Below are 22944 nucleotides of genomic sequence, written 5' to 3' on the forward strand. Positions count from 1 at the left end.
AGGAGAATTTATGAGAAGAACACCATGAAATGTAAGTCTTCCAAACTCTATAATAAATCTTTCTAGAAACAGATTTATGAGCTTGTAACATAGTATTAATCACTGAGTCAGAGAAACCTCTATGACTTAGAACTAAGCGTTCAATTTCCATACCTTCAAATTTAATGATTTGAGATCCTGATGGAAAAACGGACCTTGAAATAGTAGGTCCAGCCGTAACGGAAGTGGCCAAGGCGGGCAAACTGGACATCCGAACCAGATCCGCATACCAAAACCTGTGTGGCCATGCTGGAGCCACCAGCAACACAAAAGACTGTTCCATGATGATTTTGGAGATCACTCTTGGAAAGAGAACTAGAGGCGTGAAGATGTAAGCAGGATGATAACACCAAGGAAGTGTCAGTGCATCCACTGCTTCCGCCTGAACATCCCTGGACCTGGACAGGTATCTGGGAAGTTTCTTATTTAGATGAGAGGCCATGAGATCTATCTCTGGAAGACCCCACATACGAACAATCTGAGAAAACACATCTGGATGGAGAGACCACTCCCCTGGAAGTATAGTCTGGTGGCTGAGATAATCCGCCTCCCAATTGTCTACACCTGGAATATGCACCGCAGAGATTAGACAAGAGCTGGATTCTGTCCAAGCAAGTATCCGAGATACCCTGATGATTGACATAAGCCACAGTTGTGATATTGTCTGTCTGAAAACAAATGAACGGTTCTCTCTTTAGCAGAGGCCAAAACTGAAGAGCCCTGAGAATTGCACGGAGTTCTAAAATATTTATTGGTAATCTCGCCTCTTGAGATTTCCAAACCCCTTGTGCTGTCAGAGATCCCCAAACAGCTCCCCAACCTGAAAAACTTGCATCTGTTGAGATCACAGTCCAGGTTGGCCGAACAAAAGAAGCCCCTTAAACCAAACAATGGTGATCTATCCACCATGTCAGAGAGTGTCGTACAATGGGATTCTAGGATATTAATTGTGATATCTTTGTATAATCCCTACACCATTGATTCAGCATGCAAAGCTGTAGAGGTCTCATGTGAAAACGAGCAAAGGGGATCGCGTCCGAAGCTGCAGTCATGAGACCTAAAACTTCCATGCACATAGCCACTGAAGGGAATGACTGAGACTGAAGGTGCCGGCATGCTGCGACCAATTTCAAACGTCTCTTGTCTGTTAGAGACAGAGTCATGGACACTGAATCTATCTGGAAGCCTAAAAAGGTGACCCTTGTCTGAGGAATCAAGAAACATTTTGGTAAATTGATCCTCCAATACCATGTTCTCTGATTACAGATAGTAGGGCACCCAGAAATTTTGAAAAGATTCTTGGAGCTGTTGCTAGGCCAAATGGAAGAGCAACAAATTGGTAATGCTTGTCTAGAAAAGAGAATCTCAGAAACTGATAGTGTTCTGGATGAATCGGAATATGAAGGTTTTTGGCGCCAAAAATAACCGGAAATGACACACTCGCGTCACCAATGACGCCGCCGTGTGAAAGGTCTCGGCGTCATACGTATGACGCCGGAAATGACGAAGTTGCGTCATAAACGTCTTTTTCGCGCCAAAAATTTTTTGGCGCCAAGAATGAAGCAATAAAGTTTAGCATTTGACGCACCTGCGGGCCAAATACCCGCAATAGCAAGAAGTAGTCAATTGGAAAAAAAAAGACTAAACCCCAGGTAAGAAATACATTTCTTAAAATGTTTAAATTCCCCAAATATGAAACTGACAGTCTGCTGAAGGAAATACATGAACCTGACTCATGGCAAATATAAGTACAATACATATATTTAGAACTTTATATAAATGCATAAAGTGCCAAACCATAGCTGAGGTGTCTTAAGTAATAAAAAACATACTTACCAAAAGACACCCATCCACATATAGCAGATAGCCAAACCAGTACTAAAACAGTTATTAGTAGAGGTAATGGTAAATTGATAGTATATCGTCGATCTGAAAAGGGAGGTAGGAGATGAATCTCTACGACCGATAACAGAGAACCCATGAAAAAGACCCCCGTTAGGGAAATCATCATATTCAAATAAGTGATACTCCCTTCACATCCCTCTGACATTCACTGTACTCTGAGAGGAATCGGGCTTCAACAATGCTGAGAAGCGCATATCAACGTAGAAATCTTAGCACAAACTTACTTCACCACCTCCATAGGAGGCAAAGTTTGTAAAACTGAATTGTGGGTGTGGTGAGGGGTGTATTTATAGGCATTTTGAGGTTTGGTAAACTTTGCCCCTCCTGGTAGGATTGTATATCCCATACGTCACTAGCTCATGGACTCTTGCCAATTACATGAAAGAAAAGATCTTGTGGGGCAGTCTAAAGGGATACTGGAAAGGGAGAGTCAGAGGTTTGGGGTTTGTGAGGGGGTAGCTAAATGTACCATTAGGTTAGGAGTGGGCAAAAAGGAGTGTTGGAAGATGAGTAAGATGAGTAATAAGAGCAGTTAGGATGTGTAAAGCAAGAAAGTGAGTTGGGGCCAAACAGGGGTTTAAAAGGGTAAAACAAAGAGGATTTTGAGGAAAGAGATGAGAGGCTCAAAAGGAATAACGCTTGATGAATGTGGGTGGTGTAATATGTAGACTGGTTAGAAAAAGAAAGACTATATGGATGTGAGCTAGAATAATAAATAAATGGCAAAGAGTTAAGACAGAAGTGGGTAAAAGCAACAACAACAAAAAAAAAAAAAAAGGAAAGGGCAAAGATTGGTGGGAGAGACAGAGACCCAAAAACGACATAATGGGATAAAGAGTAGAGGAAAAAGAAAACATATAAAGGTTCAATAAAGAATACAATCTTAGTGTCGGTAGAAACAAATATCAATGTATACAACAAAACCAGATGTAGGCTATTGATATATCAATTATGTCACTTCATAGTCATAGGAATACCATGCAATCATTTTGGGCAGTGTGCTTGAAGTGCTATTAGCACCTTACATATTTATTCATAGAATACATAACATATACATACATACATATACTGTGTATATGGCTTGCACTCGCTGGACTTTAAATTACAGGTGCCTTTAATGTGACGTTTTGGAGAACGTATCCCCTTCCTCAGATGTCTGAGGATTGCGGATCATGTCCGCTGCATTTATCATTGCACCAGCGGTTCTTGTGAACTGCTGGTGCAATGCCGCCCCTGCAAGTTCACAGCCTATCGGCCGCTAGCAGGGGGTGTCAATTAACCCGATCGCATTCGATCGGGTTGATTTCTGGCGATGTCTGTCCGCCGCCTCAGAGCAGGCGGACAGGTTATGGAGCAGCGGTCTTTAGACCGCTGCTTCATAACTTCTGTTTACGGCGAGCCTAAAGAGAGCTTGATAAATTTGCCCCATCATTTTCAATTTTTATGTATGATATTTTATGATTATCAAGAATTTTTTTTAATCAATACATACAATTTTTGGGTGCTGTAGCTGACTGAGTGTGAGTTTGCTGAGAAACTTGGAAGCCTCGGCCTGCTTTAATTACACCTTCTCAATAGGTGTCTTCATACTGTGAATACCATTCAATTTGTGAGAATGATCAATGGATTTTGAGATAATTTGATCTGTTATGTTTCTTGATGGACATTTATAGAACTATATTACCATTTTGTGTTCAATTTTATATTTTTTCATATAGGATTTCATTACGCTCTGTCTATTCATAGAGAGTTTTTGAGCCCCTCCTCATTGAATGTTATACAATGTTCACCCCCACAGCTCCTGGTTATGAATTTTAATATGTTCCCTGTATTTTGGCTGATACAGAATCTGCCCCAAGTCATTATGCTATAAAATATACATTGTTGTAAAGTGAACATTGTCTTGCATCCATTAATGACATATATTTCTAGATCTCTAGGATTTACAAGGGAATGCAATGTGGAAATATGTGTGGATGTATGAAGCAACTTGTCCGACTCCCAGAATAATTCAAGAAACAATGGCTAAACAGGTATATCGGTGGGTTGTAGTTTCATGGGGAGCTGAGCTTGTAGGCCTATGTTTCCTATTAAATAATAAATTAAATAATTAAAAAAAAATAAAAAATAATAATAATAAAAAAAAAAATAAGAAGAATAAATAACCCAGTTTAATCCAAGTGATGTGTTCTATATTTGTGTTCCATTCAACTAACTGTTGGATTAAAATCACCTGCCTACATATCTATAGACGTTGTCTGGAATTGTATTGTGTACTGGAGCTGTACTGTGACAGCTTAAAATAGATCACGTGATACTATAAAACTTTCACGCCAAATAGACTATTTGTAGTCTGGAAGATTTTTTTTTGTTTTTAAACTACACCTTGGTGATGTGATCAGCCATATAGTAGTGACATACATTTGTTAAGACCACCTACTTGAGATGATTGCATAAACTATGATAAATGATTACTTCCAGTCTGGTAGTAGATTTAGATGATAATTCACTTTAGTTTAATATATGCCTGAGCCACTGAGAAACGAGTTGCATATACTTTTGTTTTAAATAAATATATCCAATCTCTGTTGGGGTTGTTTTATTTTACATTTAGATCCACTGCAGTTACGTATTACTGTATGTGGGAACTAACCTGTGTAGGATTTAGTAACACCAGAACAGAGACTGTCAGCTCCAAATTGACAAGGACTGTTTATCGCAGGCTGTGCATCACTTGTGAGTAGGTTTTGACTAGATTATTTAAAAGTTTTTCCATATACAGAGAGAAGATATTCTTTCCTTTTGTATTTGTAATATACATTATCAATATGTAATGTGGTTTACAAAATTAAAACTAAGTTTGCAAAATAATGAAGGTATAAAAGTTGGCAAATTAGAAGTAATTTACAAATGTTGCCGTTTTATATAATAATGGATTGAGATATGTACAAAAAACCTACAATAGAAAACACAAATGCAATCACAATTTTTAATTCCAATAATCTCACCTGTAATCATTGATATATTCTTAAATCCAATCTGATTAAGTCTTGGCTTTATTATTTCTGATAATTCTGATAACTAAAAAAAAAAAGAAAGTAAATTATTATTGATTGCTTTACTGATATCATCCAACTTTGAGGTCTACTTATGGATTATACATACATTGCAAATCTCGATAATAGGTTGAAATCCTAACCTACAATCCAATATTCTACTAACAAGTGACAGAAAATAATACAAAATTTGGAAAATAAACAATGTCATCAAAAGCGAATATTAGGTAAGAAGACAACTTATATAAGAAGAGATGGGCATCCCTCATATTGGTCACATGCCCCTCTGATCTGCAAGAAGTTACCTGCAACAACCTACAGAGCTCCAAGGAGCCCAACACAAAGGAGAATGAGACCCTATTTTAGGAAGAGGGGAGCCGCCTCTCCTCCCTATCACTGCTATTTGATTCTCATACAATCTTCTAAATGTATTTAAAGTATGAGGAGATAGAGGCTCCAAAAAAAGCCAAATCCCATGAAGACAGCCCAAAACTCACGCACACACAATACCCTTCGTATACAAAAATAATCCTCATATAACGTAAAGGGATAGTCTTGTCAAAACTAAACTTTTATGATTCAGGTAGAGCGCAGAATTTTAAGCAACTTTCTAATTTACTCCTATTATCAATTTTTCTTTGTTCTCTTGCTATCTTTATTTGAAAAAGCAAGAATGTAAGCTTGGGAGCTGGCCCATTTCTGGTTCAGCACCTGGTCTAAATGTAGCCATCAATCAGCAAATGCTACCCAGGGTGCTGAACTAAAAATGGGCCAGTTCCTAAGCTTACATTCCAGCCTTTTCAAATAATGATACCAAGAGAACAAAGAAAAATTGATAATAGGCGTATATTAGAAAGTTTCTTAAAATTGCATGTTCTATCTGAATCATGAATGTTTAATTTTGACTAGACTATCCCTTTAAATAGCAAAAAGTTTCCAGAGGAATAGTAATCTTCTGTCTACTTGGTGACTTGCTGGATGCTTCGGACTTTAATAGGGACCTAGCACTCCCATTTATCACAAGTGACCCCTCTTGGGAAAGAAGATGGGTCCGATCAACAGTGATCATGTGACAGAACCATCAGCATGGGGAAGAAAATTAGCTACGTGGCTTCAACAACACATAGGACATGAGATCCTTTAAATGAAAGCAACATTTATTTTGTTGTGTTGTTGATGTTAGGGCTCATCGATCAAATTGTCTCTGAACTAATACAAACTTATTAGAATCTAAATAAATGGGAGAACTAGGGAAGGTAAAAATATCTGTTTTTTTTTTGTAAAATGCTATATAGGATGAGTTTTGGTATAGCTACTTTATGTTGTTTTTTTTTTTAAATATTTTTTGCTATGCTAAGTTTGAACAGTAATAGGGTACTAAATCGTCAAAAATGGGTTAAATCACCCCTGCTGGGAAATCAGAATATTTTGTAATTTTAAAATATTTGTATGTTTAGATATTTTATACCTACTAATTTTCTGTGTAAAATGCAAGACGGCTCATAGTGCCAAAATAATACATTGTAAAATTACCCAGCAGAGCTTGCTATATAGCTCCTCCCCTCACCTTTCATACTCAGTCATTCTCTTGCAGCCTAACTAGATAGGAAGCTGTGAGAGATCTGTGGTGTTTTTTAACTTAGTTTATTTCTACAATCAAAAGTTTGTTATTTTTAAATGGCACCGGAGTGTGCTGTTTATTCTCAGGCAGCTTTAGAAGAAGAATCTGCCTGGGTTTTTTTTTTTTTTCTATGGTCTTAGCAGACGTAACTAAGACCCACTGGCTGTTCTCATCTGAGGAGTGAGGTAACTTCAGAGAAGGGGAATAGCATGCAGGGCCCCCCTGCAACAAATAGGTATGTGCAGTAAATTATTTTCTGAGGAATGGAATTGACTGAGAAAATACTGCTGATACCATTGTAAAGTAAGTTCAGCCTTAAATGCAGCGATAGCGACTGGTATCAGGCTGATGTGTGTGTGTGTGTGTACACTGAATGTATTTTCTAAGGAATGGAATTGACTCAGAAAATACTGCAAATACTGAAATAATGTATGAGCCTTAACTGCAGTAAAAGCGACTGGTAGCAGGCTTGTAAATAATAATACATAACTTTTAAATGTATGTTTAAAACGTTTACTGGCATGTTAATCGTTTTTTGTGAGGTACTTGGTGATAAAACTTATTGGGGCTTGCTTTTTACCACATGGCCATCTTTGTTTTCTGCATAGAAACAGTTTCTGAGCTTCCCCACTGTTGTAATATGAGTGGGAGGGGCCTATTTTAGCGCTTTTTTGCGCAGTAAAAATTCAGTCACAATCTGTCTACTTCATCCTCCATGATCCAGATCGTCTCTAGAGAGCTCAGGGGTCTTCAAAATCCATTTTGAGGGAGGTAATCAGTCACAGTATGTTTTCTCTCCTGTGAGAAAAACATAATTTATGCTTACCTGATAAATTTATTTCTCTTGTAGTGTATCCAGTCCACGGATCATCCATTACTTATGGAATATATTCTCCTTCCCAACAGGAAGCTGCAAGAGTCCACCCACAGCAAAGCTGCTATATAGCTCCTCCCCTAACTGCCATATTCAGTCATTCGACCGAAAACATGCAGAGAAAGGAAAAACCATAGGGTGCAGTGGTGACTGTAGTTCAAATGAAAAAATTACCTGCCTTAAAGTGACAGGGCGGGCCGTGGACTGGATACACTACAAGAGAAATAAATTTATCAGGTAAGCATAAATTATGTTTTCTCTTGTTAAGTGTATCCAGTCCACGGATCATCCATTACTTATGGAATACCAATACCAAAGCTAAAGTACACGGATGATGGGAGGGACAAGGCAGGTACTTAAACGGAAGTTACCACTGCCTGTAAAAAACCCTTTCTCCCAAAAATAGCCTCCGAAGAAGCAAGGTATCAAATTTGTTAAATTTGAAAAGTATGAAGCGCAGACCAAGACTCCGTCTTGTAAATCTGTTCAACAGAAGCCACATTTAAAAAAGGCCCAAGTGAAAACCACAGCTCTAGTAGAATGAGCTGTAATCCCTTCAGGAGGCTGCTGTCCAGCAGTCTCATAAGCTAAATTAATTATGCTTTTTAACCAAAAAGACAGAGAGGCTGCTGAAGTCTTTTGACCTCTCCTCTGTCCAGAATAGACAACAAACAAGGTGAACGTTTGATGAAAACTGTAGTAGCTTGTAAGTAAAACTTTAAAGCACAAACCACGTCCAATATTGTGTAATAGACGTTCCTTCTTTGAGGAAGGATTAGGATACAAGCATGGAACAACTATCTCTTGAGTGATGTACTTGTTAGATACCACCTTAGGAAAAAACCCAGGTTGGTACGCAGGACTACCTTATCCGTACGAAGGACCAGATAAGGAGAATCACATTGTAACACAGATAACTTGGAGACTCTACGAGTCGAGGAATTAGCTACCCAAAAGGAACTTTCCAAGATAAAGATTGATATCTATGGAACAAAAAAGGTTCAAACGGAACTTCTTGAAGAACCTTAAGAATCAGGTTTAAGCTCCATGGCGGAGCAACAGTTTTAAACACAGGCTTGGATCTAACCAAAGCCTGACCAAATGCCTGAACGTCTAGAATACCTGCCAGACTCTTGTGCAAAAAAATAGACAGAGTAAAAATCTGTCCCCTTTTAAGGAATTAGCTGACAACCCTTTTCTCAAAAACATCTTGGAGAAAAGATAATATCGTGGGAATCCAGACTTTACTCCATGAGTAACCCTTGGATTCATAACAATCAGATATTTACACCATATCTATGTTCAATTTTCCTAGAGACAGGCTTTCATGTCTGTATTAAGGTATCAATGACTGACTCGGAGAAGCCATGCTTTGATAACATCAAGCGTTCAGTCTCCAGGCAGTCCATCTCAGATTGATTCTATTTAGATGGTTGAAAGGACCCTGAGGTAGAGGGACCTGTCTCAGAAGCAGAGACTGTGATGGAAAGGATGACATGTCCACCAGATCTGCATACCAGGTCCTGCGTGGCTACGCAGGCGCTGTCAAAAACACCAAAGCCCTCTCCTGCTTGGTCTTGACCTCCGGAGGAAATCCCACTCCCCCGGAAGAAAAGTCTGACGACTTAGAAAATCCACCTCCCAGTTCTCAACACCTGGGATATGGATAGCTGATAGACAAGAGTGAGTCTCTGTCCAGTGAATTATTGTAAGACTTCTAACATCGCTAGGGAACTTCTGTTCCCCCTTGATGGCTGATGTAAGCCACAGTCGTGTATATTGTCCGACTGAGTATGATGTACCTCAGAGTTGCTAACTGAGGCCAAGTCTGAAGAGCATGGAATATCACTCCCAGTTCCAGAATATTTATTAGAAGGAGGGTCTCCTCCTAAGTCCACTATCCCTGAGCCTTCAGGGAGTTCCAGACTGCATCCCAACCTAAAAGGCTGGCATCTATTGTAACAATTGTCCCATCTGACCTGCGGAAGGTCATACCCTTGGACAGATGGACCCGACATAGTCACCAGAGAAGAGAATCTCTGGTCTCTTGGTCCAGGTTTAACAGGGGGACAAATCTGTGTAATCCCCGTTCCTCTGACTGAGCATGCATAGTTGCAGCGGTCTGAAATGTAGACGTGCAAACGGTACTATGTCCCTTGCCGCTACCATTAAGCCGATTTCATTCATGTACTGAGCCACCGAAGGGCGCGGATGGGATGAAAAAAAAAAAAAAAAAAAAAAAACACGGCAGAAATTTAGAAACTTTGACAACCTGGACTCCGTCAGGTAAATTTTCATTTCTACAGAATCTATCAGAGTCCCTAGGAGGGAAACCCTTGAGATTGGGGATAGAGAACACTTTCCTTGTTCACTTTCCACCCATGTGATCTCAGAAATGCCAGTACTACGTCCGTATGAGACTGGGCAATTTGGATGTTTGACGCCTGTATCAGGATGTCGTCTAAATAAGGGGCCACTTCTATGCCCCGACCGCCAAAGCGACCCCAGAACCTCCATAAAGATTCTTGGGGCTGTAGATATCCCAAAGGAAAGAGCTACAAACTGGTAATGCCTGTCTAGAAAGGCAAACCTGAAAAACGATGGTGATCTTTATGCATCACAATGTGAGGATAAGCATCCTTCAAATCCATTGTAGTCCTCTATTGACTCTCCTGGATCATAGTTAAGATGGTACGAATAGTTTCCATCTTAAATGACGGAATTCTGAGGAATTTGTTTAAGATCTTTAGATCCAAAATAGGTCTGAAGGTTCCCTCTCCTTGGGAACCACAAACAGATTTGAGTAAAAACTCTGTCCCTGTTCCTCTCTTGGAACTGGATGGATCTCGTACACAATGTAAGAAAGCCTCCTTCTTTATCTGGTTTGCAGATAATTGTGAAAGGCGAAATCTCCCCTTTTTTTGGGGGGAAATCTTTGAAATCCAGAAGATATCTCTGGGATATAAATTCCAATGCCTAGGGATCCTGGGCATCTCTTGCCCACGCCTGGGCGAAGAATGAAAGTCTGCCCCCTATAGGATCCGTTACCGGATAGGGGTCCGTTCCTTCATGCTGCCTTAGAGGCAGCAGCAGGCTCCTTGGCCTGCTTATCTTTGTTCCAGGTCCGATTGTCTCCAGACCGCCTTGGACTGAGCAAAAATTCCCTCTTGTTTTGCCTTAGAGGAAGAGGATGCCACACCTGCCCTGAAGTTTTTAAAAGGCACGAAAATTAGACCTTTTTTTTTTTTTTTTTTTGGCCCTTGATTTGAACCTATCCTGAGGAAGGGCATGACCTTTTCCTCCAGTGATATAAGCAATAATCTCCTTCAAACCAGGCCCGAATAGGGTCTGCCCCTTGAAGGGAAGTTAAGTAGCTTATTTATTAAAGTCACGACAGCTGACCATGATATAAGCCATAGCGCTCTGCGCGCCAGTATAGTAAAAAACAGAATTCTTACCCGTTAGTCTAGTCAAATGAACAAGGCATCAGAAAACAAAGGAATTGGCTAGCATAAGCTTGTCAAATATATTCATCCAATGGAGTCCCTTAACTGTAAAGCCTCATCAAGAGACTCAACCCAGAACGCCGCAGCAGCAGTGACAGAAGCAATGTATGCAAGGGGCTGCAGGATAAAACCCTGTTGAATAAACATTTTTTATCCATTGGATCTAAAAAGCACAACTGTCCTCGTCAGAGGTAGTGGTATGCTTAGCTAGAGTAGAAACTCTTCTCTCCACCTTAGGAACTGTCTGCCAGAAGTCCCGTGTGGTGGTAACTATTAGAAAACATTCTTCTAAAAAATAGGAGGGGAAGAGAACGGCACACCTGGTCTATCCCATTCCTTATTAAAAAATTTTTAGTAAACCTCTTTAGGTATTGGAAAAACATCAGTACACACCGGCACTGCATATTATTTATCCAGTCTACACAATTTCTCTGGCCCTGCGATTGTACACATTCATTCAGAGCAGCCAAAGCCTCCCTGAGCAACAAGTGGAGGTTCTCAAGCATAAATTTTAAATGTAGAAATATCAGAATCAGGTTAAATCATCTTCCCTGAGTCAAAAAAAAAAAAAAAAAATCACCCACAGACTAAGCATATTGTGAGGTAGTATCATACATGGTTCTAAAAGCGTCTGTATGCTCTGTATCTACCCCCAAAGCTAACTGCTTTCCTTTAATTTCAGGTAGTCTGACTAATACTGCTGCCAGAATATTATTCACCACCTTTGCCATGTCTTGTAAAATAAACGCTATGGGCGCCCTTGATGTACTTGGCGCCATTTGAGCGTGAGTCCCTGAAGCGGGAGTCGAAGGGTCTGACACGTGAGGAGAGTTAGTCAGCATAACTTTCCCCTCGACAGAATCCCCTGGTAAAAGAAACGCTATGGGTGCCCTTGATGTACTTGGCGCCATTTGAGCGTGAGTCCCTAAAGCGGGAGTCAAAAGGTCTGACACGTGGGGAGAGTTAGTCGGCATAACTACCCCCACGACAGAATCCTCTGGTGATAATGTTTTTAAAGACAAAAAATGATCTTTATTGTTTAACATGAAATCAGTACATCTGGTACACATTCTAAGATGGGGTTCCACCATGGCTTTAAAACATAATGAACACAGAGCTTCCTCTATGTCAGACATGTTAGAACAGACTAATAATGAGACTAGTAAGCTTGGAAAACACTTTAAATCAAGTTAACAAGCAAATATATAAAACGTTACTGTGCCTTTAAGAGAAACAAATTTTGTCAAAATTTGAAAAACAGTGAAAAAAAAAAAGGCAGTAAAACAAACGAAATTTTTACAGTACATGTAATAAGTTAACAGAGCATTGCACCCACTTGCAAATGGATGATTAACCCCTTAATGCAAAAAACAGATAAAAAAAAAAAAAAAAAAAAACGACTTTTTTTAAACAGACACAACAAAACTGCCACAGCCAACAGTGGGAAGCTTCAGTTAACTGTTTCTATGCAAAATTTAAGCCAGCCATGTGGAAAAAACTTAGGCCCCAATAAGTTTTATCACCAAACATATGTTAAAAAACTATTAAACATGCCAGCAAACGTTTTAAAACACATTTTTACAAGAGTATGTATCTCTATTAATAAGCCTGATACCAGTCGCTATCGCTGCATTTAAGGCTTTACTTACATTACTTCGGTATCAGCAGTATTTTCTTAGTCAATTCCATTCCTAGAAAAATATTTTACTGCACATACCTTATCTGCAGGAAAACCTGCACGCCATTCCCCCTCTGAAGTACCTCACTCCTCAGAATGTGTGAGAACAGCAAATGGATCTTAGTTACGTCTGCTAAGATCATAGAAAAACGCAGGCAGATTCTTCTTCCAAATACTGCCTGAGGTAAACAGCACACTCCGGTGCCATTTAAAAATAACGAACTTTTGATTGAAGAATAAACTAAGTAGAAAGCACCACAGACTCTCACGACCTCCTATCTATGTTGAGGCTTGCAAGAGAATGACTAAATATGGCAGTTAGGGGAGGAGCTATATAGCAGCTTTGCTGTGGGTGGACTCTTGCAGCTTCCTGTTGGGAAGGAGAATATATTCCATAAGTAATGGATGATCCGTGGACTGGATACACTTAACAAGAGAAAACGTTAATTATATAATTGTTATCCGTTTTTGGGTACTAAGGGGTTAATCATCCATTTGCTGGTGGGTGCAATCCTTTGCTAACTTAATACATTTACTGTGAAAATTTGGTTGCTATAACTATTTTTGTTCATTGTTATTTCAACTGTGTCAGTTTTTCTGTGCTTCTTAAAGGCACAGTAACTTTTTTTATATTGCTTGTAAATTAATTTTGAAAAGTATTTCCAAGTTTGCTAGTCTCATTGCTAGTTTGTTTAAACATGTCTGACTCAGATGAATCTCTTTGTTCACTATGTTTAAAGGCCAATGTGGAGCCCAATAGAAATTTATGTACTAATTGCATTGATGCTACTTTAAATAAAATTCAATCTTTACATGTAAAGAAATTATCACCAGACGACGAGGGGGAAGTTATGCCGACTAACTCTCCTCACGTGTCAGTACCTGCGCCTCCCGCTCAGGAGGTGCGTGATTTTGTGGCGCCAAGTACATCAGGGAGGCCCTTACAAATCACTTTGCAAGACATGGCTACTGTTATGACAGAAGTATTATCTAAGTTGCCAGATTTAAGAGGCAAGCGCGATAGCTCTGGGTTAAGGATAGAGCGCGCGGATGAGATGAGAGCCATGTCAGATACTGCGTCACAGTTTGCAGAACGTGAGGACGGAGAGCTTCATTCTGTGGGTGACGGATCTGATCCAGGGAGACTGGATTCAGAGATTTCCAATTTTAAATTTAAGCTAGAGAACCTCCGCACATTGCTAGGGGAGGTATTAGCGGCTCTGAATGATTGTAACACGGTTGCAATTCCAGAGAAATTATGTAGGTTGGATAAATACTATGCGGTACCGGTGTATACTGACGTATTTCCTATACCAAAAAGGCTTACAGAGATTATTAGCAAGGAGTGGGATAGACCTGGTGTGCCTTTTACCCCTCCTCCCATATTTAGGAAAATGTTTCCTATTGACGCCACCACACGAGACTTATGGCAGACGGTCCCTAAGGGAGCAGTTTCTACTTTAGCTAAGCGTACCACTATCCCGGTGGAGGATAGTTGTGCCTTTTCAGATCCAATGGATAAAAAATTAGAGGGTTACCTTAAGAAAATGTTTGTTCAACAAGGTTTTATTTTACAGCCCCTTGCATGCATTGCGCCTGTCACTGCTGCGGCAGCATTCTGGTTTGAGTCTCTGGAAGAGGCCATTCGCTCAGCTCCATTGGATGAAATAATGAACAAGCTTAAAACACTTAAGCTAGCTAACGCATTTGTTTCTGATGCCGTTGTGCATTTAACCAAACTTACGGCTAAGAACTCCGGATTCGCCATCCAAGCGCGCAGAGCGCTATGGCTTAAATCCTGGTCAGCTGACGTGACTTCTAAATCTAAATTGCTTAATATTCCTTTCAAAGGGCAGACCTTATTCGGGCCCGGCTTGAAAGAAATTATTGCTGACATTACGGGAGGTAAGGGCCATGCTCTACCTCAGGACAGGGCCAAATCAAAGGCCAAACAGTCTAATTTTCGTGCCTTTCGTAACTTCAAGGCAGGAGCAGCATCAACTTCCTCCGCTCCAAAACAGGAAGGAGCTGTTGCTTGTTACAGGCAGGGCTGGAAAGTTAACCAGTCCTGGAACAGGGGCAAGCAGGCCAAGAAACCTGCTGCTGCCCCCAAGACAGCATGAAGAGAGGGCCCCCTATCCGGAAACGGATCTAGTGGGGGGCAGACTTTCTCTCTTCGCCCAGGCTTGGGCAAGAGATGTCCAGGATCCCTGGGCGTTGGAGATCATATCCCAGGGATACCTCCTGGACTTCAAGACTTCTCCTCCACGGGGGAGATTTCATCTTTCAAGGTTATCAGCAAACCAAACAAAGAAAGAGGCGTTTCTACGCTGTGTACAAGACCTCTTACTAATGGGGGTAATCCACCCAGTTCCGTGGACGGAACACGGGCAGGGATTCTATTCAAACCTATTTGTGGTTCCCAAAAAAGAGGGAACCTTCAGACCAATCTTGGACTTAAAAATCCTAAACAAATTTCTAAGAGTTCCATCATTCAAAATGGAGACTATTCGAACCATCCTTCCCATGATCCAAGAGGGTCAGTACATGACCACGGTGGACTTAAAGGATGCCTACCTTCACATACCGATTCACAAGGACCATTACCGGTATTTGAGATTTGCCTTCCTAGGCAGGCATTACCAGTTTGTAGATCTTCCCTTCGGATTAGCTACGGCTCCAAGAATCTTTACAAAAATTCTAGGATCACTTCTGGCGGTACTAAGACCGCGAGGCATAGCGGTGACTCCGTACCTAGACGACATTCTGATACAAGCGTCAAGTTTTCAAACTGCCAAGTCTCATACAGAGATAGTTCTGGCATTTCTGAGGTCGCATGGGTGGAAGGTGAACGTGGAAAAGAGTTCTCTATTACCACTTACAAGAGTTCCCTTTCTAGGGACTCTTATAGATTCTGTAGAGATGAAAATTTACCTGACAGAGGCCAGGTTATTAAAACTTCTAAATGCTTGCCGTGTCCTTCACTCCATTCCACACCCGTCAGTAGCTCAGTGCATGGAAGTAATCGGCTTAATGGTAGCGGCAATGGACATAGTACCATTTGCGCGCCTGCATCTCAGACCGCTGCAATTGTGCATGCTAAGTCAGTGGAACGGGGATTACTCAGATTTGTCCCCCCTACTAAATCTGGATCAAGAGACCAGAGATTCTCTTCTATGGTGGCTCTCTCGGCCACATCTGTCCAAGGGGATGACCTTTCGCAGGCCAGATTGGACGATTGTAACAACAGACGCCAGCCTTCTAGGCTGCGGAGCAGTCTGGAATTCCCTGAAAGCTCAGGGATTATGGACTCAGGAGGAGAAACTCCTCCCAATAAATATTCTGGAGTTAAGAGCAATATTCAATGCTCTCCTAGCTTGGCCTCAGTTAGCAACTCTGAGGTTCATCAGATTTCAGTCGGACAACATCACGACTGTGGCTTATATCAACCATCAAGGGGGAACCAGAAGTTCCCTAGCGATGTTGGAAGTCTCAAAGATAATTCGCTGGGCAGAGTCTCACTCTTGCCACCTGTCAGCGATCTACATCCCAGGCGTGGAGAACTGGGAGGCGGATTTTCTAAGTCGCCAGACTTTTCATCCGGGAGAGTGGGAACTTCATCCGGAGGTCTTTGCTCAACTGGTTCGTCGTTGGGGCAAACCAGATCTGGATCTCATGGCGTCTCGTCAGAACGCCAAGCTTCCTTGTTACGGATCCAGGTCCAGGGACCCGGGAGCGGTGCTGATAGATGCTCTGACAGCCCCTTGGGTCTTCAACATGGCTTATGTGTTTCCACCATTCCCAATGCTTCCTCGTTTGATTGCCAAGATCAAACAGGAGAGAGCTTCGGTGATTCTGATAGCGCCTGCGTGGCCACGCAGGACCTGGTATGCAGACCTAGTGGACATGTCGTCCTGTCCACCGTGGTCTCTGCCTCTGAGACAGGACCTTCTAATTCAGGGTCCTTTCAAACATCCAAATCTAATTTCTCTGAGGCTGACTGCATGGAGATTGAACGCTTGATTCTATCAAAGCGTGGTTTCTCGGAGTCGGTTATTGATACCTTAATACAGGCTAGGAAGCCTGTTACCAGAAAAATTTACCATAAAATATGGCGTAAATATTTACATTGGTGCGAATCCAAGAGTTACTCATGGAGTAAGGTTAGGATTCCTAGGATATTGTCCTTTCTACAAGAGGGTTTAGAAAAGGGCTTATCTACTAGTTCGTTAAAGGGACAGATTTCTGCTCTGTCTATTCTTCTACACAAACGTCTGGCTGAAGTTCCAGACGTTCAGGCTTTCTGTCAGGCTTTAACTAGGATTATGACCCTGGGGAAGTCTCCCTATGGGTGATGGGGGAAACCAGACGTGGACTCCTTGCTCAGTGTGCTTAGAGGAATGTGGCTGCACCTCACTGACGAGGCCCATAGGAGGCCGAAACGATCGTCTGGGGTTGTCATGTTCCTTGTTCAGAGGAGAATTGCCTGGTATTTCGGGGCTGGACTGACCTTACTTGGCGGGATCAGACTGATATACTTCAGGAAAGTTTTCTTCTGTGAAAAGCACACTGGTCTAAAAGAGGCTGCTTCCGGGTGGTAAATCGCCATAGAACAAGCCACTGAGCTGTTGTTCGTTCCTGGTAGAGCGCTTCTCTCTTTGTATGCAAATTATTATGACCCTGGGGAAGTCTCCCTATGGGTGATGGGGGAAACCAGACGTGGACTCCTTGCTCAGTGTGCTTAGAGGAATGTGGCTGCACCTCACTGACGAGGCCCATAGGAGGCCGAAACGATCGTCTGGGGTTGTCATGTTCCTTGTTCAGAGGAGAATTGCCTGGTATTTCGGGGCTGGACTGACCTTACTTGGCGGGATCAGACTGATATACTTCAGGAAAGTTTTCTTCTGTGAAAAGCACACTGGTCTAAAAGAGGCTGCTTCCGGGTGGTAAATCGCCATAGAACAAGCCACTGAGCTGTTGTTCGTTCCTGGTAGAGCGCTTCTCTCTTTGTATGCAAATTATTATGACCCTGGGGAAGTCTCCCTATGGGTGATGGGGGAAACCAGACGTGGACTCCTTGCTCAGTGTGCTTAGAGGAATGTGGCTGCACCTCACTGACGAGGCCCATAGGAGGCCGAAACGATCGTCTGGGGTTGTCATGTTCCTTGTTCAGAGGAGAATTGCCTGGTATTTCGGGGCTGGACTGACCTTACTTGGCGGGATCAGACTGATATACTTCAGGAAAGTTTTCTTCTGTGAAAAGCACACTGGTCTAAAAGAGGCTGCTTCCGGGTGGTAAATCGCCATAGAACAAGCCACTGAGCTGTTGTTCGTTCCTGGTAGAGCGCTTCTCTCTTTGTATGCAAATTATTATGACCCTGGGGAAGTCTCCCTATGGGTGATGGGGGAAACCAGACGTGGACTCCTTGCTCAGTGTGCTTAGAGGAATGTGGCTGCACCTCACTGACGAGGCCCATAGGAGGCCGAAACGATCGTCTGGGGTTGTCATGTTCCTTGTTCAGAGGAGAATTGCCTGGTATTTCGGGGCTGGACTGACCTTACTTGGCGGGATCAGACTGATATACTTCAGGAAAGTTTTCTTCTGTGAAAAGCACACTGGTCTAAAAGAGGCTGCTTCCGGGTGGTAAATCGCCATAGAACAAGCCACTGAGCTGTTGTTCGTTCCTGGTAGAGCGCTTCTCTCTTTGTATGCAAATTATTATGACCCTGGGGAAGTCTCCCTATGGGTGATGGGGGAAACCAGACGTGGACTCCTTGCTCAGTGTGCTTAGAGGAATGTGGCTGCACCTCACTGACGAGGCCCATAGGAGGCCGAAACGATCGTCTGGGGTTGTCATGTTCCTTGTTCAGAGGAGAATTGCCTGGTATTTCGGGGCTGGACTGACCTTACTTGGCGGGATCAGACTGATATACTTCAGGAAAGTTTTCTTCTGTGAAAAGCACACTGGTCTAAAAGAGGCTGCTTCCGGGTGGTAAATCGCCATAGAACAAGCCACTGAGCTGTTGTTCGTTCCTGGTAGAGCGCTTCTCTCTTTGTATGCAAATTATTATGACCCTGGGGAAGTCTCCCTATGGGTGATGGGGGAAACCAGACGTGGACTCCTTGCTCAGTGTGCTTAGAGGAATGTGGCTGCACCTCACTGACGAGGCCCATAGGAGGCCGAAACGATCGTCTGGGGTTGTCATGTTCCTTGTTCAGAGGAGAATTGCCTGGTATTTCGGGGCTGGACTGACCTTACTTGGCGGGATCAGACTGATATACTTCAGGAAAGTTTTCTTCTGTGAAAAGCACACTGGTCTAAAAGAGGCTGCTTCCGGGTGGTAAATCGCCATAGAACAAGCCACTGAGCTGTTGTTCGTTCCTGGTAGAGCGCTTCTCTCTTTGTATGCAAATTAACTAGGATTAAGCCTGTGTTTAAGTCTGTTGCTCCGCCGTGGAGCTTAAACTTAGTTCTTAATGTTCTTCAAGGCGTTCCATTTGAACCCCTTCATTCCATTGATATCAAGTTGTTATCTTGGAAAGTTCTGTTTTTGATGGCTATTTCCTCGGCTCGGAGAGTCTCTGAGTTATCTGCCTTACATTGTGATTCTCCTTATCTGATTTTCCATTCAGACAAGGTAGTTCTGCGTACTAAACCTGGGTTCTTACCTAAGGTAGTTACTAACAAGAATATCAATCAAGAGATTGTTGTTCCATCTCTGTGTCCTAACCCTTCTTCAAAGAAGGAACGACTTTTGCATAATCTGGACGTAGTCCGTGCCCTGAAATTCTATTTGCAGGCAACTAAGGATTTTCGTCAAACTTCTTCCCTGTTTGTCGTTTACTCTGGACAGAGGAGAGGTCAAAAGGCTTCGGCTACCTCTCTCTCTTTTTGGCTTCGTAGCATAATACGATTAGCCTATGAGACTGCTGGACAGCAGCCCCCTGAAAGGATTACAGCTCATTCTACTAGAGCTGTGGCTTCCACCTGGGCCTTTAAAAATGAGGCCTCTGTTGAACAGATTTGCAAGGCTGCGACTTGGTCTTCACTTCACACTTTTTCAAAATTTTACAAATTTGACACTTTTGCTTCTTCGGAGGCTATTTTTGGGAGAAAGGTACTTCAGGCAGTGGTTCCTTCTTTTTAATGTTCCTGCCATGTCCCTCCCTTCATCCGTGTACTTTAGCTTTGGTATTGGTATTCCATAAGTAATGGATGACCCGTGGACTGACTACACTTAACAGGAGAAAACATAATTTATGCTTACCTGATAAATTCCTTTCTCCTGTAGTGTAGTCAGTCCACGGCCCGCCCTGTTTTTACGGCAGGTCTAAATTTTAATTAAACTCCAGTCACCACTGTACCCTATGGTTCCTCCTTTCTCGTATGCTTGGTCGAATGACTGAGTATGACAGGTGAGGGGAGGAGCTATATAGCAAGCTCTGCTGGGTAATTCTCTTGCAGTTTCCTGTTAGGAAGAGAAATATTCCATAAGTAATGGATGACCCGTGGACTGACTACACTACAGGAGAAAGGAATTTATCAGGTAAGCATAAATTATGTTTTTTAATTATCAATTGTTATTGAAAAATACAGATATAAAATACTAAAATTGTGGTGTTTTGTTAAGGTGAACGGATGCTAAACGTGGAACAACAAAGTTTGGGTTTGAAATAATTAGGGAATCATTTTGTCCATGATGCTATTTACTACGTATGTCACTGAAAATTAAACAAAAATGTAAATTGTTTGCATTCTATATGGGGGCATTTTCCTATATTATGATATTTCTGCAAAATAAGTTATTTTCTAAAAATGCTAGGTCTCCTGAAAAAAACAAGGTACAATTTGTGTGGGTAACTCACAGAAAAAGGTGTAATTGCAATGAGGGCCAAGTAACTAAAAACAGCTCCAGGACAAGGGTATGAAAATATCTCAGCAACAAAGTTTTTAATCTTCTGCATAAATTGCAAGGTGATGCGTAGTATCGAATAATACATTTTATCTTCTGATTTTTAATTTATTATTCATTTTTAATTAAACATAAGTATATCATCCTAAACTTGTTTAGTGTTTTGGGAAGGTAAACTGATGCTAACTGTGGGACAATAATGTTTGGGTTTGAAATATTTTGGAAATAATGGCATCCGTGCTGCTAATTACTAAGTACGCCATATAAAATTACACCAAAATCTAACTTTTTTTTTGCACTTCGGGTGGGACCACTGCACAAAAATAAATGTTGAGGACGACAGGGAAGGAGGGAATCCAAGTGGATTGGGATTTTGGCCGTGTACACGGGCTTTAGGACTAGTGCAGTAATAAATTAAAAAAAATAAGTTATAGCATTAAGAAACATCAATTAGAGGTAACAGCTGAATAGAAAAAGGAAGTTGTCGAACTGAGAGAATACAGAGAGTGCTGACAGTCATGGAAGTTCATAGCCGACCTGGAGATTTTGTTTTATTATAATTATCATCTCTTCAATCTGTCTTTTTACCCTCTCCCTTCACTCTCAGGCCATATCTTCTCTTTACACTCTTTCTTTCCCCTCTCTCATATCTCTTCACTCTTTTTTCTCTATTTTCTCTTGACGCTACCTTCTGCTCGGCTTTCACTTTTCCTCTCCAATCACTCTCACTGGCCTGTTTACCCTCACAGAAGTCTAAGCACTAATGGGGTCCCTACATCCCTAGAGGAATAACATATCCTTGCACTTTCATGGTTATATAATATGCCTTTAGATAATAGTTTTAGCACATAGCACACTATGTGTTTGTCAGAGCTGCAATAGGAATGTACATACTGCAAATACATTGCTACTTACAACATATCACCAAACTTCAGACTCAACATTCACTAACTAACTTTCACTCTCCACCATTAAATTTGCACTAGCCAATGGCTAGTGGAAATTTTGAGCCCTGCTCTATTGTTTAGAACACTAAACCATCAAAAATAAATAAATAAAAATACAAAAAGCTTTAAAGGGACATGAAACCCATTTTTTTCTTTTATGATTCAGATAGAGCATGTCATTTTAAACAGCTTTCTAATTTACTTCTATTATCTAATGTGTTTGTTGTCTCTGTGTCCTTTGTTGAAAAGCATAGGTAGGCTCAGGAGCTGCTGATTGGTGGCTGCACACCCATGAGCATTGCTGTTTCTTCATCAAAGGATACAAAGGGAATGAAGCAAAATAGATAACAGAAGTAAAAACGAATTAAAAACATAATTTATGCTTACTAGATAAATTCCTTTCCTTCCTGGCAGGGAGAGTCCACAACTTCATTCCTTACTGTTGGGAAATACAACACCTGGCCACCAGGAGGAGGCAAATACACCCCAGCCAAAAGGCTTAAATACCCTTCCACTTCCCCTATCCCCCAGTCATTCTGCCGAGGGAACAAGGAAAAGTAGGAATAACATCAGGGTATAAAAGGTGCCAGAAGAAATATTACAAAAAGGGAGCCGCCCAAGAAAAAATAAATTACGGGCTGGGTCGTGGACTCTCCCTGCCAGGAAGGAAAGGAATTTATCTGGTAAGTATAAATTATGTTTTCCTTCCATAAGGCAGGGAGAGTCCACGACTTCATTCCTTACTGTTGAGAAAACTATACCCAAGCTCCAGAAGACACTGGAGGGAACAAAAAAAGAGACAAACCCTATTCTGAGGGCACCACAGCCTGCAAAACTTTTCTCCCGAAAGCTGATTCAGCCAAAGCAAACACATCAAACTTGTAAAATTTAGAAAAAGTGTGCAAGGAAGACCAGGTAGCCGCCTTACAAATCTGATCCATAGAGGCTTAATTTTTAAAAGCCCAGGAGGAAGTCACTGCTCTAGTGGAATAGAGCCGTTATCCTCTCAGGAGGCTGTTGTCCCGCTGTCTCATAAGCTAAGCAGATGACACTCCTCAACCAGAAATATAGGGAAGTTGTAGTAGCTTTTTGCCCCTTACACATCCCCGTATAGATGACAAACACAGAGGAGGATTGTCTGAATTCCTTAGTAGCCTGATAGAACTTCAAGGCACGAACCACATCTAGATTGTGAAGCAAGCGTTCCTTCCGCTGAAGAAGGATTAGGACACAAGGAAGGAACAACAATTTCTTGATTAATGTTATGGTCCGACACCACCTTAGGGAGGAACCCTAATTTAGTACGTAAAACTGCCTTATCAGCATGGAAAACAAGATAAGAGGAGTCACACTGTAAAGCAGAAATCTCAGAAACTCTGCGCGCAGAGACAATAGTCAGCAAAA

At 41.6% G+C, this 22944-nt stretch overlaps 1 protein-coding gene across 1 annotated transcript in view; it reads right to left on the reverse strand.

Annotated features, from left to right (window-relative positions):
- COG2 (component of oligomeric golgi complex 2) overlaps window positions 1-22944 on the reverse strand; it is a 206207-nt gene that overhangs the window by 43056 nt on the left and 140207 nt on the right. The window contains exon 14 of the mRNA XM_053711176.1: window positions 4953-5025. Coding sequence (XP_053567151.1) covers window positions 4953-5025 — 73 coding nt within the window. The remainder of the gene's footprint in view (window positions 1-4952; window positions 5026-22944) is intronic.

Source organism: Bombina bombina, chromosome 4 (assembly GCF_027579735.1).
Source record: "Bombina bombina isolate aBomBom1 chromosome 4, aBomBom1.pri, whole genome shotgun sequence".
Classification (NCBI taxonomy): Eukaryota; Metazoa; Chordata; class Amphibia; order Anura; family Bombinatoridae; genus Bombina; species Bombina bombina.